This window comes from Macaca nemestrina, chromosome 2 (genome assembly GCF_043159975.1).
Source record: "Macaca nemestrina isolate mMacNem1 chromosome 2, mMacNem.hap1, whole genome shotgun sequence".
NCBI classification, from domain to species: Eukaryota; Metazoa; Chordata; class Mammalia; order Primates; family Cercopithecidae; genus Macaca; species Macaca nemestrina.
The window spans coordinates 102331842-102349529 of NC_092126.1; the positions used below are offsets into that span (position 1 = coordinate 102331842).

Below are 17688 nucleotides of genomic sequence, written 5' to 3' on the forward strand. Positions count from 1 at the left end.
ATCTGAGGACATGGAGGGATAAATGTAATCAGTGGCTCTTGAGCACTAGCTGGGAAAGCCCTGCCTGAAGTCCTTCTTCAGAACTGACGCAGCTAATGATTGCAGCCTCACACATATCCCCACAAGTACTCACAGGTACACCTTTCAAGTCCAAGATTTCCAGCCCCCAACAGCCTGGACCATGTTACCAGCAGCTCTTTCCCAGAGCCCCAGTCTTCAGGGAGCTTGGGTCACTGGGGACCTTTCAGACCAGTTAGTCCTCTGACTCTGGGCAAAGGCAGGTAGTGCTGAGCCATTGGGTCAGCTACAGAGTCTCATGTCCTCTAATCCTGGAGCTTGAGAGTATAACTATGTGGACTGTCTTTGCAGAGCACATCCAGGATGCCATCAGTGACCTGGAAAGCATCAGGCATCACCCAGACGTGTCCCTGTGCTCCACCATGGCCCTCATTTATGCTCACAAAAGATGTGAAATCATTGGTGAGTGCCACCATGCTCAGCCAGGCCTGACCCACCAGGGGAAAGAAAGCCCTGCCCCAGAGATACACAGTCCCTCAAGGGCTGCCAAAGGAGGTGTGTGCCCTGGTGGCTGGGCAGATGCTGTTAACCAGTGAGAAGTGACTGCTGCTCGTCTCCCCTTGGAGGTCTGGGAGAAGACGCCATGCCTGGATCCAACTGAGTGGAAGCAGGCAGAACCCATGACAGTGGGAGGGGTCCATGCTCCAGATCCCAAGAGTTGGGGAAACACCCTTCTTCTTTGCCAAGATCTTGTCAGAAAAACCAGCTAATATATATAATTCTACCCCTAATCTCCACCCCTCTAGAGTCAGGGAGAGGGTCCAAGAGTGACTACAGACTACTATTTCCCCACTCATAATAAGTTGTGGGCCTGAGGCTAAGGATTTTGGTTTGGTCTGCCTGCTCAGCACACTGCTGGGCACAGAAAAGAGAAGATAATCTCAGAGAGCACACCTGAGTCCAGGCCGGGGCAGCCCCTGCGGCATCTCAAGGGCAGGTACTGCTGGTTTCTAGGCCTTGGACTGCACGCGGTGTGCTGCATATGTTGAAGGAGATCCACAGTGTGTGAGAGAGACCCAGAGGTAGTTCTCTGGGCTCTTGGTGGCCCCTGCAGAACTAGGCAGACTTCCGCATCCTAACTCTCCCTCTTCCTTCGCTCTTGGATTTACAGACCGAGAAGCAATTCAGGAGCTTGAGTACAGCCTGAAGGAAATACGCAAGACAGTCAGTGGGACTGCCCTGTACTATGCTGGTGTCTTCCTCTGGCTCATAGGCCACCATGACAAGGCCAAAGAGTACATTGACCGCATGCTGAAGATCTCTAGAGGCTTCAGAGAGGTACTCACCACACCATGGGGACAACAGGCGAAGAAAGCAGCATCCAAACACATAATAGCAGGGTGGCCCTTACTTCCACAAAGGGCCCTGAAACTGGGGGAGAGCCACACCCAGGCACTGACGAAATACTGGGTCTCACAGTTGCCCCAAGTATGTTGTCTCTGGGCTTAGCAGAGGTTACTCATTGGCGTTTGTCCATAGAGTCTGATTTCTAGATAGATTTTCTATGGCTTGCACCATATTCTTAAGAAATTTTTTTTTGAGACCTCACTGCAGCCTCAGCCTCCCAGGCACAAGCAGTCCTCCCACCTCAGCCTCCCAAGTAGCTGGGACCATAAGTGGGTGCCAGCACATCCAGCTGGTTTTTACATTTTTTGTAGAGACTGGGTCTTGCCATGTTGCCCTGGCTAGTCCAGACTTACTGGTTCTTTTGAGGACCCAGATGAGCTGGTCACACTGGGCCATTCCCTTCCTATAGTGCTCTGCTGGAACTGAATGGTGGCTCATGCAGTACAGCCCATATACTGTATATCTGCACTAATATGGAATTTGAAGCCTCAGTCTAGACCATGCCTTCTCAGCAGGGCTGATATCAATTTTCAAAGGGTGTAGACATGGTCCCTGGGGGAGAAGATGAAAAAAATCTTATTCTTTATGTATAAAATACACACACATATATATAGTACACAATACACAGATATGGTATATCTGAGGCATTAACATTTCTTGCAGGGGAAGGGATTAATTAGGAAACAGTATCTAAAGAGACTCCTTAGGACAGATAATAGAAAAAGAGAAATAGAAATATAACAGAGAAATACTGATCTAGGCCATCATGAGGGGTGCTTTAGGGCAGGGCTCTTCCAAGTCTGCTTCCCAGGCCTGGCCCTCCCCATCTGCCAGGAGAGGCTGGGTGAAGGCTAACATGGAACCAGCGAGGTCCGCGAGCTCAGAATGGCTCCTGCTCACCCACTCAGAGGGCATTCCTGGGCTTCCTATGCAGGGCCAGGCCTTGTGCTGGCCTAAGAAGTGGAGAGATCAAGAGTGGCCCTGAGTAGGACCCCATGTTGGCTACTGACCCCAGTGTAAACAGGCAATGACAGGATAGGTGAGTGTGCCTCAGTAAGGGTTATGGAGAGCTGTAAGGGTACAGGGAAGGAGGTCTCCTAAGCAGGGGCCTCTGAGGCTGAGTTGTACCGAGTGGTAATGGACATCAGGTGCAGGGGTTTGGTTGGGAGTGGGAGGGGTGCTGTCCAGGGCATTTCCAGACAAAGCAACAATGGGAGACCTGGCCGTGAGAAAGAACCGGCTGCCCTGAGATCCGCATGGGGCTGTGCCTGGCGGGGCCTCAGGGTGTTGGGTGGCAAAGGGTGGATCATGTGCAGGCTGGGTTGAAGCTGTGTGGAACCAAGGACTTCATCTTTCATCTTGTTCTCATCCAGGCCTATGTGCTCAGAGGCTGGGTGGACCTCACCTCAGACAAGCCCCACACTGCGAAGAAAGCCATTGAGTACCTGGAACAAGGAATTCAGGACACCAAAGATGTGCTGGGGCTGATGGGAAAGGTGGGCAGTGGGAAAGGGAGAGGTAGAAGTATTCCTGGCCAGGCCACTGGAACCAGAGACCCACCAGGTACCCCCAGGCCAAAACCTCAGTCTCCAGATGCCTCATCTGGTAGATGAAGAGCAGAGGCCCAGAGAGGTTCAGCAGCCAACCCAGGGTTACACAGCAGTCCAAGGTCCACTCTACTTCTCAAATTCTTCCTGGTTGATCTGAGTTTCTGTCTCATTTGCATGGGGGTCTTCTCAGGGTCACTATCTGAAGGTCTGTCCTTCCTTGACCATCTCACGCTTTCTGTCTGCCTCTGTGTTAGTTTCACTCAATGCCTTTCTCCCTTCTTTTATTTTGACCTTCCCATTTCACCTCTTTCTACCTGTTAAATTCATTTAGTGTGCCGTAAGAAAAGGGAGTATATATTTTATATGTTCTGTATTTTCTGATCTTGTTTCTTTTTTCTCTTGTGAGCCTCATGGAATTAATCTTTGAGAGAAAAAATGTCCTCATATTTTCTTCTGTTTGTATATTTTTTATTATAAAAGAGTATGTACTTATTTAAGAAAACAGAAGCCTAAAAAAAGTCAACAGATGAATTAAAATGGCAGGCTTAGTCTTACCGCTCCAAGACAAGTGTTAGTATTTTAGGGCGATGTCTTCTAGTCTTCTTTCTATACTTGGGTCCAGGGTGTGTGTTAGGTTGGCTTTCTGGGTGGCAGAAAGCGATGGAGATTATTGTGAGCCAGCTTATCACAGAGCACCCTTGGGGCCAGCATCTGTGGAAAGAGAAGGCTGGCTGTGAACAGTCACAGCAAAGGCCGCAGCCAACTCTGTGAGGAACTCTGGACCTGGGAAGCCCCTTCAGTGAGCTCCCCGTCAGTGCCCTGACACTGGAGGTGGGCTGCCCCAGGGACAGGTGTGACCTGGGACAAAGCAGCTCCCTTCAACCATGGGTGATCCCTGGAGGGAGGCTCCATTGAGAGGCATCAGTCACCAACTCTCCTGCTCCTGATGGTAGGGGGGTGGGTCACAGTGTTGGTATATAATGTAGTTTTCACCCTAGGGCATATTGTCATTTACTTTGTTTTTCTTCATGTAATATTGTCTTTGTGTAATATTCAAAATGTCAGTTTGAACATAGATGTAAAGCTAGTCTTCTATTGTATAGGCATAATGTAATTTACCAACCCGGTCCCCTATTGTTTGGATATTGGGATTGTTTCTGGTTATGCACTTAAAGTTTTTCAGTGAACACATTTATACAAAAATCTTCATTATACAGAATAATCCTCTTGTTTTTAATGACAAGTCTCTTAATGGGGGTTACTGTAGGTCTGAGGGAAGCCCTCCTTTCAGAGTCCAATTTCAAGTCTTTTAGAAGCATTGCCCCCTGGCCCTTAGGGCACCTGTGTCGTGACTGTTTGAGGAGAACCTAGTGGCTGGTGTTTGCCTGCAGGGGCCATGACCGCAGCCCAATAGGCCTTGACAGAACAACAACAAAAAAACTCCACAACCTTGCGATAGAAGTAGTTGCCAGAAAACCCTAACTGACTCAGAATTGCTAAACTGGGCCTTGGCAAGCAATTTCAGTGATGCAATACAGAAAAGTGAATGGGAAATGAATGGAAAATTTATGGAAGTGGAAAGTGCCCAGTGACCTCACCTCTCGCCTTCAGGGTAACCTCACATGGGCTTGCCCTATCCCAGGCCTGCTAAGTTTCCCAAGCTTGGGACTTAGCTATGTCCCCAAAGCCCCTGTTCATCCTGTCCAAGAACCCAAGACTGTTGTAAACCTTGATATGTCACTCTTTCTCCCAGGGACTTTGAGGGCCTACTGGCCCAGCTGAGAGGACCCGCAGTGCCCATGTGTCAGGTTCTGTTCCTGTTTTCATGGAGACACTGAGACAACCCCCCTCCAACAAACTCCCTTCATGGGCACTCCCTTCACGGAGGCTCTTCTGTCTGGCTCCCAACAGGCAATGTACTTCATGATGCAGCAGAACTACTCAGAGGCCCTGGAGGTGGTGAACCAGATCACTGTGACTTCAGGGAGCTTCCTGCCAGCCCTCGTCCTGAAGATGCAGCTGTTCTTAGCTCGGCAGGACTGGGAGCAGACAGTAGAAATGGCACATAGGTGAGTTACTGCCCAACCGTGCAGCTTCCTTTCTTTCCAAGACAAGGGTGCTAACACGTATGTTACCATCTTATAAGATGGTGAGGCAGGAAAACAAGGCGGAAAGGTAAATATCGCCCATAGAGGAATGGGAATTGTGCTATGGCCAAATTGGGATGAGGAGGAGACGGGGGACGGGTGTGCAAGCAAACGAAATACACATCATAACATGAGGCTAGGAGCTGTGGCCTGTGATGGCTAAATCAAGAAATAGAGGGTAAAGGCTTGTTAAACAACAAGAGGCAGGGAAGGACCCATCGAAAGAACTAAAGCAAGAGTTCCAGGGTAGAAAGCAGTGGCTGTGAAGACTGCAGGAGAATAAGACTAGAATATATTTCATTATTAAGTCTTTTTTCAAACTATGAGTATGGTATACCTTAATAAAAACTTTAGGGGAAAAAAGTCACTGGTGACTTTGAGAGAAATGTTTTAGCAGCAGACTGGGTACATAAACCAGAGAGCAGATTTCAGGAGTTATTGGGCGTGTAGAAACCAGATACCAAGTGTAGAGTGATCTGGAAGCATTGTGAAGAAAAATGAAAACGGCTTTTGGGAGGATATTTGATGCAAGGCTTTTGGCGAGCCAAAAAAAAAATGTCTCTTTAAACTCTAATGGGCACAGTGGGCTCATCCCTGTAATCCTAACACTTTGGGAGGCTGTGGCAGAAGGATTGCTTGAGCCCAGAAGTTCAAGACCAGCCTGGGCAACATAGTGAGACCTTGTCTCTACAGAAAATAAAAAAATAAAATCAGCTGGGCATTGTGGTGTGCACCTGAAGTCCCAGCTACTAGGGAGGCTGAGGTGGGAGAATCACTTAAGCCCAGGAAGGTTGAAGCTGCAGTGAGCTGTGATTGTGTCACTGCACTCCAGCCTGGGTGACAGAATAAGACCCTGTCTCAAAAAATAATAATAATAAATAAAAATAAACTCTAACACTTTATTTTTATCACAATCATTCTAAAATGTATCATCTTCATTTTTTTCCCAGTAGGAGTTAATGGCCCATGAGTTATCACTATGACTTGTAACTGAATTATAGAGAAATATATAGCACAGGTCTAAAAAAAAAAAAGCATATAATCAAACTTCTTCCTTCCCTTGGGAAGAATCCTAATTCCTCAGCTGATGGCTGGAACTTGAATCTTATAGAGAGGTGCTGGTGGCAAATCAAACATGTCTCTATCCTGCCCAGCCCACAGGCGCCACACACAAGCTGCTAATGCCTGTGTGGACCTCAGCTTCCCTTTCTCACAATGTAGACCTGGCCTTCGTAGGAGCTTGCTTTGGAGGCTAGGTCTCAGGCCAGCAGCTCACCTGGAAGCACCTGGCTGAAGCCATATGTGGGTGTTTGTGGCCTCCCCGGCCCTGGCCCTGCTGTGCCCATGTGAAGGGAGACAGTGTTTGGGGCCAACAGATTGAATCCAGTGCCCCCCAGCGTGTTCCCTCATGGAAGCTTTCCTAGTTAGTGGGATTCATAGAATTCCCTCAGATTTTTTTTTTTTTTTTTTTGGAGACGAAGTCTCGCTCTGTCGCCCAGGCTGGAGTGCAGTGGTGCGATCTCGGCTCACTGCAAGCTCCGCCTCCGGGTTCACACCATTCTCTTGCCTCAGCCTCCTGAGTAGCTGGGACTACAGGCGCCCGCCACCTCGCCTGGCTAATTTTTTTGTATTTTTTAGTATAGACGGGGTTTCACCATGTTAGCCAGGATGGTCTCAATCTCCTGACCTCGTGATCCGCCCGCCTTGGCCTCCCAAAGTGTTGGGATTACAGGCGTGAGCCACTGCTCCCGGCCCCTCAGATTTTTAAAACTCTGCTCTATAAAGGTGTGTTTCTGTTTTCATCCCTAATATATTTTTTCTTTCTTTTCTTCATTAATATTAAAAGTCTGCCTCTCTTATTAGCCTTTTTAAAGAACCAGCTTTGAGTTTTGTAGCTCCTTTCTATTATATTCTAATAAAATAGAAATTTTGTATTATAAGTTCTATATTATATTCTTTGTGTATTCTAATTTATTAATTTCTGCCCCCCCTTTTTTTGTGGGGGGGGGAATGTCTTGCTCTGTTGCCTAGGCTGAAGTGCAGTGGCATAATCATAGTTCACTTCTGCCTTGAACCTCTGGGCTCAAGTGATCCTCCCATCTCAGCCTCTCAAGAAGCTAGGACTACAGGCAAGCACCACAATACCCAGCTATTTCTTTTTATAAGTTTTTTTTTTTTTTTTTTTTTTTAATGTTGCCCAAGCAGCTGTCAAACTCCTGGGCTCAAACAATCTTCTTGCCTCTGCTTCCAAAAGTCCTGGGGTTATGGGTGTGAGTCACCACACCCAGCCTAATTTCTGTTCTTAACTTTATTATTTCCTACCAACTACTTTTTTCCAAGGTATTCTGCTATTGTATTCTCTTTTTTTTTTTTTAATTTTAGTTTTCGGTTTTATTTTTTAATTTGTAGAGATAGGATCTCACTGTGTTGCCAGGCTGGTCTTGAACACCTGGCCTTAAGCAATCCTCCCACCCCAGAATCCCAAAATGCTAGGATTACAGGTATAAGCTACCATGCCTGGCCTGTTTTCTGACTCTTAATTTGGATGCCTGTCTCAACCATTCTACCAATTTTACTTTAGAATATAAGCATTGAAGTCTGTGGGTGTCCCTCAAGGTACCATTTTTGCAGAGTCTACCCATTTGGATATGTAATATTTTTCTATATCATTTGGCTCCAAGAATTTTCTAATATCTATTCAGATTCTTCTTTGGTCTATAAGTTTTTCAAAGTATGTTGCAGGTTTTGTTAATTCTCAAATGTATGAGGTTTACAGTGCTCTCAGAAGCATCAGAAATGGTTAGAACTTTTTCAGTGCTGATTGTGCCTAATCATGTTGGAATTTAGTGTGTGAATTAGACGAACCTACTATTAAGCAGAAAGTCATTCCCTGACAGGCTGAAAAATGGGAAAGAATCTTTCTATAAAGAAATAGAATATCGAAAACCTCATAGTATGGTCAGAAGCTATAGCTTCACAATGGGACAGAATTGAAACCCAGGTTCCTTTTCCATCTTAAAGTGACTGCCCCCCAAGTACCTTTCTGGCCACCTCCAGACTCTGGCACCGTGGTCATGTCTGGCTAGTTGGGTTATGAATACGTTTCTGTGGCAAAGACCCTCAGATACACAACTTAAATAACATAAAAGGTTATTCTTCCTCCAGGTAAAGTTGTTGGTGGCTCAGGGCTGGGATAACAGCTTAACTCTGGGGAGTCCCAAGCCCCTCTGTCTTGTTGCTCTGCTATTCCTAGGATAATGCTCACATGGTCTACATTCCAGAAAGTAGGCAGGAGGGAAGGCATGCTGGTGGGGCACAACTGGACAGCACACCCCTCACTTGCACTTCTATCCTGTAGGTCAGACCTTTGTCACATGGCCAAATGTAAGCTGCAAAGAGAGGCTGGGAAATGTCATCTTTATTCTGAGCAGCTTATGTCTTGCTAATTTGGGAGTTCTACTATTAAAAGAAGAGGGGAGAATGGATATTCAAAGACAATCAGAAGTTGCCAACTCACCATCCCAGCCTTGCCTATCAATACCTTCAATTCATGTGCCTCCTCTTCTTCCTTCAGAATCCTAGAAAAAGATGAAAGCAATATTGATGCCTGCCAAATTCTAGCTGTGCATGAGCTTGCAAGAGAAGGAAACATGACCACAGTAAGTTCTTTGAAGACTCAGAAGGTGAGCCTTGAAACAGAGTCAGGGAGGAACCCTTCATAACCTGTGCACCTGACCCAAAGCCTTTGTACAGAGCCCCTGGATCTCAGCTTCCTCTTTCCTACCCACCCCTATACTCGCTGCCAAGGAGGCCTGCTCTGGTTTGACTCTTTGGGTTATGTAGCTTGAGAGTCAGGCAGCATCAGGCAGTGAGGTTGATGCTAGGCTCTGCCCTGTGCTATCTGTGGAAGCCTTGGCAGGTGTCCCCACCTGGATAAGCCTCAGGCTTCCTGTTTGTAAAATTGACAGAATTCCACACGGGACTAAATGTGATAAGAAGTGGGAGAGTTTGGAACAGTCCCTTTCACACTACAGTAATTTCATCAATGTTAACTGATAGTAGAAGTCGTGGTAGTATTTCTGAATTCAGGAAATGCCATTTTTTTAGGGGATAGTTAGAACTGCTCAGGCATTGGCCAGGTAATTCTGGGCCCTAGACATGTTCGTAAGTCTTGTAGTTTTCCAGAGAAACCAAAAATAGCCCTCAAATGCAGTCAGAAACACCTAGAATTCTTAGTGAAACTCTAATACCCAGACAAGTTCTCATTTTCAAAAAGAGGTTGTGTTTTTAGCCAAAGCATTGCCTTTTAGATCAGTGAAATATATTGCCTCTGTGGAGAGCATGGCAAACCAAGAGTCTCTAAGGGGTCATGGTGAGAAGGGGAAGCTTCTGGTTCCTTCTGCACAGCTCTGAGATTGTGGGTTTTGTGGGATGGGATGAGGTAGAGGGGAAAGTCCGTATTTGGGAGGAACCCACAAAAAGGGCCCCAGCCCTTTTCATCTCTGGGTAGGAATAAGAAAATAGGACTAACCTCAGCTCCCTGTGACCCAAGATCCCTAAGCATGCCTTCCTGGGGCCAGGTCTGAAAGTTAATCCCAAGGGCAGACTTAGCATTTAGCTAACTGGGATTTAGCATTAGCCCCTCTTTTACTCCTGCTTCAAACCTCGGGGCCTACCTCCGACCCCGAGCTGGCTACCCAGTTCTAATTTTGTTCATGCTTACTGAACAGAGTGGACCCATACCATCCTGGGTTTCGCTTTTGGCACTTCTCTGCAGCTGGGAACTAAGAATTCCTTACTCCTGGGTGGGGAGTGGGAAAGAACCTAAGCTTTGGAATCTGTCAGTGACCTAGGTGACTGGGTGACCTCAGACCAATTGCCTAACCTTTCTGACCTTTCATGTGTTGGACAGGAAAGTTTGGAAAGTTCGGATCATTATACTGACTTACATTTGACTCATGTCAAAATGGAGCAGAGGCTTCTGGGCCAGCACAGTTAGTTTGCTGCTGGCCTGGCAGGCTGCACTATGGACACAGTGAGGGCTAGCTACTGGCTCTGCCTGGGTGGGTCTGAAAAGGCAGCTTCTCTTCACAAACTCGGGAACAGGGCTACTCTATGGGTTAGCCCTGCTCCATAAGGAGCAGTCAAAAGAGAAAAAAAGAAAAAAAAAAAAAAATTCAGGAACAGAGGGGCAGTGCCAGCTCTGGGTGAATAATGTCCCCAGGAGCTCCACCTATGGGCCTTTGAAGTAATGCTAATGCGTGGGCCACTCCAATTCACTTAAATCTGAATTTCTGGGGGGTTGTGCCTGGGCATGGGCATTTTTTAAATCTCCCAGCTGATGCTACTATGCAGCCAGGGTTGAGAACCACGGCCCAACTCTGACCTTGCACCTTGCATGTTGACATTCTGTTTTGTCCCTGCAGGCTACCAATCATGTTAGAAATCTGATTAAGGCACTAGAGACAAGGGAGCCCGAAAATCCAAGCCTCCATCTTAAAAAAATTCTTGTGGTTAGCCGACTGGTAAGAAGGTTCTTTCCTGGTTCTGAAATGGTGCTTCTCCCTGCTTTCCTTAGAGGAGACCTGTGCTCCCCCAGGAAACTCCTTGAGTGCCTTGCCCCTCCCTTCTGGCTCCAACTTGTCCTTTTGGGGTAGTGGCTCATAGCCTCTTGCACCTACTTGCCTCTGGCTGATAACTGTGACATATGGGTTCTACGTCCTTAGCCTAGGTGCCCCCTCAGAGATGCCATGAAGATCAGGGAGACAGGGTCTGAAAGTACTTTCGGAGTAGGCTGTGCCTTATTTGGGGAAAGTGGGTGGTATCGCCGCTGTTATGCAGCAGAGCCACACCCAGCTCTGGCCTCCAGTGCCTGGGTGCCTGGCTCCCATATTCTTTTGTGTGGAAGTGGCCTGAGAAGGCTGGCCTGCCTAGGCCTCTCAAGCATCAGGGAAGGTCCAACTAGACCAGGTTGCCAACAAATCTGTGTCTCTTTTAGACTCTTCAGCCCCAAAGCAAGATTTACTAGAAGTAGTTGCTGTAAGAATGAAGGCAACTCTGGGACCTCAGGAACCAGAACTGTGGAGTTGCATAGACATCATCTCTCCCTCTGTGTGTCTGATTCTCTCTGCCTTGTTCTCCACATATGGCAGGGAACATGGCTGATGGCAGCCTTTGGGGCCCCTTCTTATTACTGGACACAAAGAAGTTCTTTCATTCAGCTTCAATTTTTGAAAAACTTCTTGGTGACTCCTTAGACCAATTACTGTGGTCAGACAGGGGATAGGTCCCTCAGAGGACCCTGTGGCTAGAGGCAGGTTCCACAGATGTGGCCAGTGAGAGGTTCCTTGGGAGCCAGACAGCAACACAGACCCAGCTGCCTAGACACAGGGTACCTCTTGGGCTCTCTTGGGCCTACCCAGCCCTGCCTACCAAAGTGTCCCCCATTTCTGACATGACCTTGCTGATACAGGCTGGACTGACTGGTGTCCCAATTCCCACCTTCCTGTTTCTTGTAGTGTGGGAGTCACCAGGTGATTCTAGGACTAGTGTGTAGTTTCATCGAGCGCACCTTCATGGCCACCCCCTCCTACATCCATGTGGCCACAGAACTGGGCTATTTCTTCATCCTGAAGAACCAAGTGAAAGAGGCCTTGCTGTGGTACACAGAAGCCATGAAACTGGACAAGGACGGCATGGCTGGTTTGACAGGTATATGCAGGCAGGGCAGGGTTCGGGGCTGGGTGTCGGGAGCCAAACCGGGCAGCTTCCACGGGTCCAGAAGAGAGGTGCTGGAAAGCATTCTCCTTGGGGGGTATGTGAATTTTGGGGTACGATGTGTGACGGGGTATCTTTCTGGGAATCCACAAGTATGGATGTAGGAGGCACAGGAATGCTCGGAGGTATGATCAGAGTCACTCTGATCTCCACCAGACCTCCACCATCTGTCTACACTGATTGCCCCAGAAGACTGACAGGCTGAACCTTACACTCAGTGGGCCCTGCCTCTTCTCAGGCTGCCCAGGCCGGGGTTGGAGGCAGTTCTACTCACCACCAATCCACACATGCAGAGCCTCTAGATTCACCTCTGCAGACCCTCCTCCAGGGCTGTGAGCTGAAAAACCACCAAAAAGAGTAGCTCTGAGACTTATATATTTCCCTGTCTGTCCAGGTGACTTTAAAAATCCTTTCTGTAAATGTCAAATGAACTTTCTACAACGCCATTTCCATTTTACACATTTTTTAAAGCCCCCTACTCTATGGTCTGTGGTGAATTCTGAAACGGCAGTGTTTGCTTTGGGTTGAGGAAGTTGTGTGATCCAGTGCTCAAGGCAGGCTGGCTCTTGCCCTGGCCCTGAGGGGCTGTGTGTTTGGGGCCAAGTCACTTCTCCTTTCTAAACTCTAGGCTCCTCATCTGCATAGCACAGTTATCAGAGTAGTTTATCTTGACTTCTGGTTCAACATGTCAGGCTGACCCCCTCAAATCCATGCTTGCCCTCTGTCCCCAAATCCCATGAAAATAATGAAAGATATCTTTAAAAGGCAATTAGCCGGGCGTGGTGGCTCATGCCTGTAATCCCAACACTTTGGGAGGCTGAGGTGGGCAGATCATTTGAGGTCAGGAATTCGAGACCAGCTCGGCCAACATGGTGAAACCCCATCTCTACTAAAAACACAAAAGTAGCCAGGCGTGGTGGAGGACACCTGTAATCCCAGCTATTCGGGATGCTGAGGCCAGAGAATCACTTGAACCCAGGAGGCAGATGTTGATATGAGCCAAGATGGTGCCACTGCACTTCAGCCTGGGCCACAGAGTGAGACTCCACCTCAAAAAAAAAAAAAAAAAAAAAAAAGGAATACATTGCAGCCTTAGAAACAGAAAAATACCTTCCATGGACCAGAAACTTTGAAGAATTTCACATTTCTAGAAGATGGAAGGCAAATGGTATCAAATACATGGAAATTCCAAGCAGATCTAGAAACCCATAAACCAACATAGGCAGAGATGGGTTAGCTAAAGAATTTAGTAGACCAGCTTTCCCCAAAGAGTTCCAGGAAAAACAAAAACTAAAAAACACGAGCTCAGGGTCACCAGAGGCTGAGTGTGAAAGCATGCCACAGGGCAGTGAAAGCGATTATAGGAGGATTATTGGAACCGTGCCCCGGCCAGAGACTAGAATCCAGGAGGTGTGTATTGGGTGTTGGGGCAGGAGGGAGAGGAGCAGTGCTCTGGATGATTTCCCACCATAACCAGGGATATGAAGGACAAAAGGACTTGGCTGCTCAGCACAAAAGCAAAATTCCCTAGAATGTTCCTCCACCAGGCTGAGTCCTTCCCTACTTCCTCCTTCAAGGGGGAGAGCCCCAGTGGTTAGCCAGAGGAAAGTCCACTGGTCAGGATGTCTGTCCTCTCTCCCAGTCCAAGCGAGCCCACTCGTATGTCCTGGAGTCACCATATTTTCTGTCCAGTCTGGCAGAATCAGTGACATTAACAGTGTGTGAAATGTGCCTACTTGCTGTCCTTCCTTTATAAATCTGCTAGCAGTCTGAAAGATCGGCCGAGTGGAACATATAAAGCAGTAGCCCTCTGAGGAGCAGAGTTAAGGCTAGTACAGAAAAGACTTTTCCTCCCAAAACCTCTTCAATGTTTGGAGAGGCTATTATGGCAATAAGTAAAGAACATGCTACTATGAAAAAGGTACAGGAACAAAAAAGAGTTGCCAAAAATCAAAAATATTGTTGTAAGGTAAAAAATTGCATAGATGGGTCAAATAGTGGGATGGATATAACTGAAAACTAAGATGGTGATTAGGAAGATAGTCAAGAATAAATATGCCAAAGTAGCAAAGAAATATCTGTACAAGTAGAATAGCTTGCTTCAGACATGTGAGATTTGTCTTCCCAACATCAAAACATATCACAAAACCACAGTAATTAAGTCCCTTTGAGGCCAGCACTGAGTGGGATAAGCAAATAGATAAATGGGATGTAACAGGCCTTATTTCAAGCTGATAGGTTGTTCAGTAACTCCTAGTTGGATACCCTGCTATCCATTATGAAAAAGAAATAAAGGTAAGTTCTCATCTTACACCATACTTAAATTTCAGTTGAATTAAGTATTAAACATAAAAATTAAATGAAACATGGGTTTCCCTGAGGATTCTAAGCCTAACTCCAAACTTGGAAGCTGCAAAGTTTGGCTTTGTGGCTCTACATGAAAAAAAAAAAAATAGAAGCCGCAAAGGAAAACATTTTACCTATTTGACTACATAAAAGCTTAAAATTACTACCTGACAAGATACTGTAAAAATAGTTAAAGGATAAATGGCAAACTAATAGAAAGCACTTGCAACAAAGGTTAAGAAAACATAAAGAGGAAAAAAAAATCACCCCCTCCAAAAAAACCAGGCAGGCTGTGAACAGAAAATTCACAGTAGAAAGGAAAAGGCTATATTGGAAATATGAACAGATGTTCATTCTCCCTAATAGTTAAAAAAAGGTGGTGAATGAAAACTAGTTACTTTCCATGTTTCAGACTGGCAAAAATTACAGCATGTTTGAGATTATGAAGAAAGGATATTTTAAATTCTTGATAGTAATATAAGTTCAGGTATCTTTGAGGGCAGGTTAGCCTTATCTGTCAGCATTTTAAATATATGTGCTCTGTGACTCATCAGCTCTCCCTCAGGAATTTGAACATATGTAAATGTTCATCATAGCATTGTAGTATTTAAATACTGAAAACAAAGTAAATGTGAAATTAGATGTCCTTCAGTAGGGCAATAGTTAAATAAATTGTTATATCCACAGTAAAATATTATGTTGTCATCAAAAAGAATGGGGTAGATTTGTATGAAGAGATGGAAAAATATGACTATCATATACAAAGTTAAAAAAACAGATTGTGGCCGGGCATGGTGGCTCATGCCTGTAATCCTAGCACTTTGGGAGGCTGAGGCAATTGGATCACCTGAGGTCAGGAGTTCGAGAACAGCCTGGCCAACATGGTGAAACCCCGTTTCTACTAAAAATACAAAAATTAGGCAGGCATGGTGGCCATGCCTGTAATCCTAGCTACTCAGGAGGCTGAAGCAGGAGAATTGCTTGAACCTGAGGGGCGGAGGTTGCAGTGAGCCAAGATCGTGCCACTTCACTCCAGCCTGGGAAAAAGAGCAAAACTCCGTCTCAAAAAAAAAAAAAAGCAGATTGTAGAATGGTGTATGTGAAATTTGATTCCCTTTGTGGATGTGTGTGTGTTTAAACCCATTGGTATGCTTGTGTGTACATATAAATATATATGTCTGAGGTGTCTATATAGTAGTAACATATTATACCTCAAATGTTTCCTAGTGGTTATTTCTAGAGAGAGACATTGTTAAAGCCAGAACATGAGCTAGGGATGTTTTTCTGTCTGTATTGCCTTAGGGTTTGAATTCTTGAGCATGAGCATGTATTTCTCTTTAAGTTTGTAGAAATGTTGGAAAAGATTCCCTATGCTGAGACACCTTCCTTCCACTGTCTTACTCGTGCTCCTTGACCTGATGGGCTGCTGGCTGTGCTTCAGGGCTAGCTACTCATCATTGTTTTGTCCCATTTACAGGGATCATCTTGTGTCATATCTTAGAAGGCCACCTGGAGGAAGCTGAGCACCAGCTGGAATTCCTGAAGGAGGTGCAGAAGTCCCTTGGGAAGTCTGAGGTCAGAGCTCCCTGGGGCCATGGGTTGCTCCAGGACGATGTCCTTTGCTGTCCTCCCACCCCTGATTTCCAATAGAAAGCAGCCAAGGTTACCTGGACCTTCACTTTGCCCTTGCCTACCAACTCTGCCCAGGCTGGCATTGGCACTGAGACTCGGTCCTGTCTTCCACAGGTGCTAATTTTCCTCCAAGCCCTCTTGACGTCTAAGAAGCACAAGGGGGAGCAAGAGACCACAGCGCTCCTGAAGGAGGCAGTGGAGCTTCACTTCTCCAGCATGCAAGGCCTTCCTCTTGGCTCTGAGTACTTTGAAAAGCTGGACCCCTACTTCCTGGTCTGCATTGCTAAGGAGTACTTGCTCTTCTGCCCCAAACAGGTTAGGGGAAGGCCTATCTTCATGGTGGGGGTCTGGAGTACAGGTTTGGATGGTGCCCACCTGAAGGACAGAGGCATCCTTACTTGTGACCTTACTTGGCCCAGTTGGGGAGCCCAGTGCTCTTCAAACTTGAACATACAGCACACAGGTCACCTGGGAGGTTGTTCCAGTACAGATTCTGACTCTATAGGGGGGTCTAAAATCCTGCATCTCTAACAAGTTCCCAAGTGATATGGATGCTGCTTGTCTAGGGACCACATTTGGAAGAACAGGGCACCAGCCCATGGCCCTGCTTTTATCCGAGACAAGAGCTTGGCTTCCTTTTCCGCAGAAGCCCCCTAAGAAGTATGTTAGTCTTTACTTGTTTGTCCTGCTCTTCCAGCCAGTCAGGATTCTTTGTGACCAAGGATCATATTTTTATATACCTTAATATCCTCCCAGTGCCTTGTAATGAGTCATTCAGCAAATATTTATTGAGTGCCAGATACCATTCTCTGTACTGGGGACACCACAGTGAACAAAACCAAGCACTAGATGATACAGAGGATAATAAATAAGTGTGGAATGAAGCAAAATTCCTTCACTGAGAGCGTTTTCTGAGAGCTCCAGGAGTCTCTCTTAGAATAGGGCAAACCTACTCCCACCTCCACCACCGTGTTCCCACAGCCCAGGTTACCAGGCCAGATCGTGTCTCCACTTCTTAAACAAGTCGCCGTGATCTTGAATCCTGTAGTCAAAGCAGCACCAGCTCTGATCGACCCCCTGTATTTGATGGCTCAGGTCAGGTATTACTCAGGTGAGCGGGGGTGGGGTCCTGACAGCCAGGTGGGGCCTTGCAAACACCTGATGGAGCTTTGTGTCCACAGGCTCCTTGCCTGTGATACTGCAAACACACACACACACACACACACTCCTTGCTTGGGGTACTACACACACACACACACGCACATGCACACACGTACATTTGTGCACACACAGGCACATGCCCCTACAGGCCTGCCCACTCCCAGCCTCTATCCCCTGGTAACCCTAGTAAGCTCCCTGACCTCTCACCAGCAGGGGTCTCTCCCACCTAGGCCTTTGTGGATTTACTCACTTGATCTGTGCTGGTAATAGTCATTGAACTTCATCTGAGATACAGTAGTACCAAAAATAGGCAAAAATTCCCTCATGGAGTTTGCATCTAGTAAGGGGAAATTGACAATTCAATGCAAGCTCCACGAGGGAGCACATCGTATTTTTTTGTTAGAACATGGTAATGCTATAGAAGAAGCTGAAGCAGGGAAGTGATGCAGGGGTGGCAGGGTTGCAGTTTCGAAAAGCTATCCAAAAAAGCCTCATGGAGAAGTGAGAACCCTGTACCATGAAGTCTTCAGAGCCTCCAGGAGCCCTTTCACCTTCTCCCTTCTCAGGCCCAGACCCTGGAGAGAAAGGGAAGGAGAGGGAAAACCTTCCATAGGTGCTCTATTGTCCTCTGTGATGCAGAGCCCTCCCCT

At 46.7% G+C, this 17688-nt stretch overlaps 1 protein-coding gene across 5 annotated transcripts in view; it reads left to right on the plus strand.

The window, feature by feature from the left end:
- The window catches only part of LOC105480217 (tetratricopeptide repeat domain 21A), a 31650-nt gene that overhangs the window by 2130 nt on the left and 11832 nt on the right, over positions 1-17688 (plus strand). For all 5 annotated transcript variants that reach the window (XM_071091460.1, XM_011738782.3, XM_071091461.1 and 2 more), the window contains exons 3-12: positions 370-480; positions 1190-1356; positions 2799-2921; positions 4887-5044; positions 8697-8781; positions 10549-10647; positions 11641-11833; positions 15723-15820; positions 15992-16192; positions 16859-16988. In XM_071091460.1, coding sequence (XP_070947561.1) covers positions 370-480; positions 1190-1356; positions 2799-2921; positions 4887-5044; positions 8697-8781; positions 10549-10647; positions 11641-11833; positions 15723-15820; positions 15992-16192; positions 16859-16988 — 1365 coding nt within the window. The remainder of the gene's footprint in view (positions 1-369; positions 481-1189; positions 1357-2798; positions 2922-4886; positions 5045-8696; positions 8782-10548; positions 10648-11640; positions 11834-15722; positions 15821-15991; positions 16193-16858; positions 16989-17688) is intronic.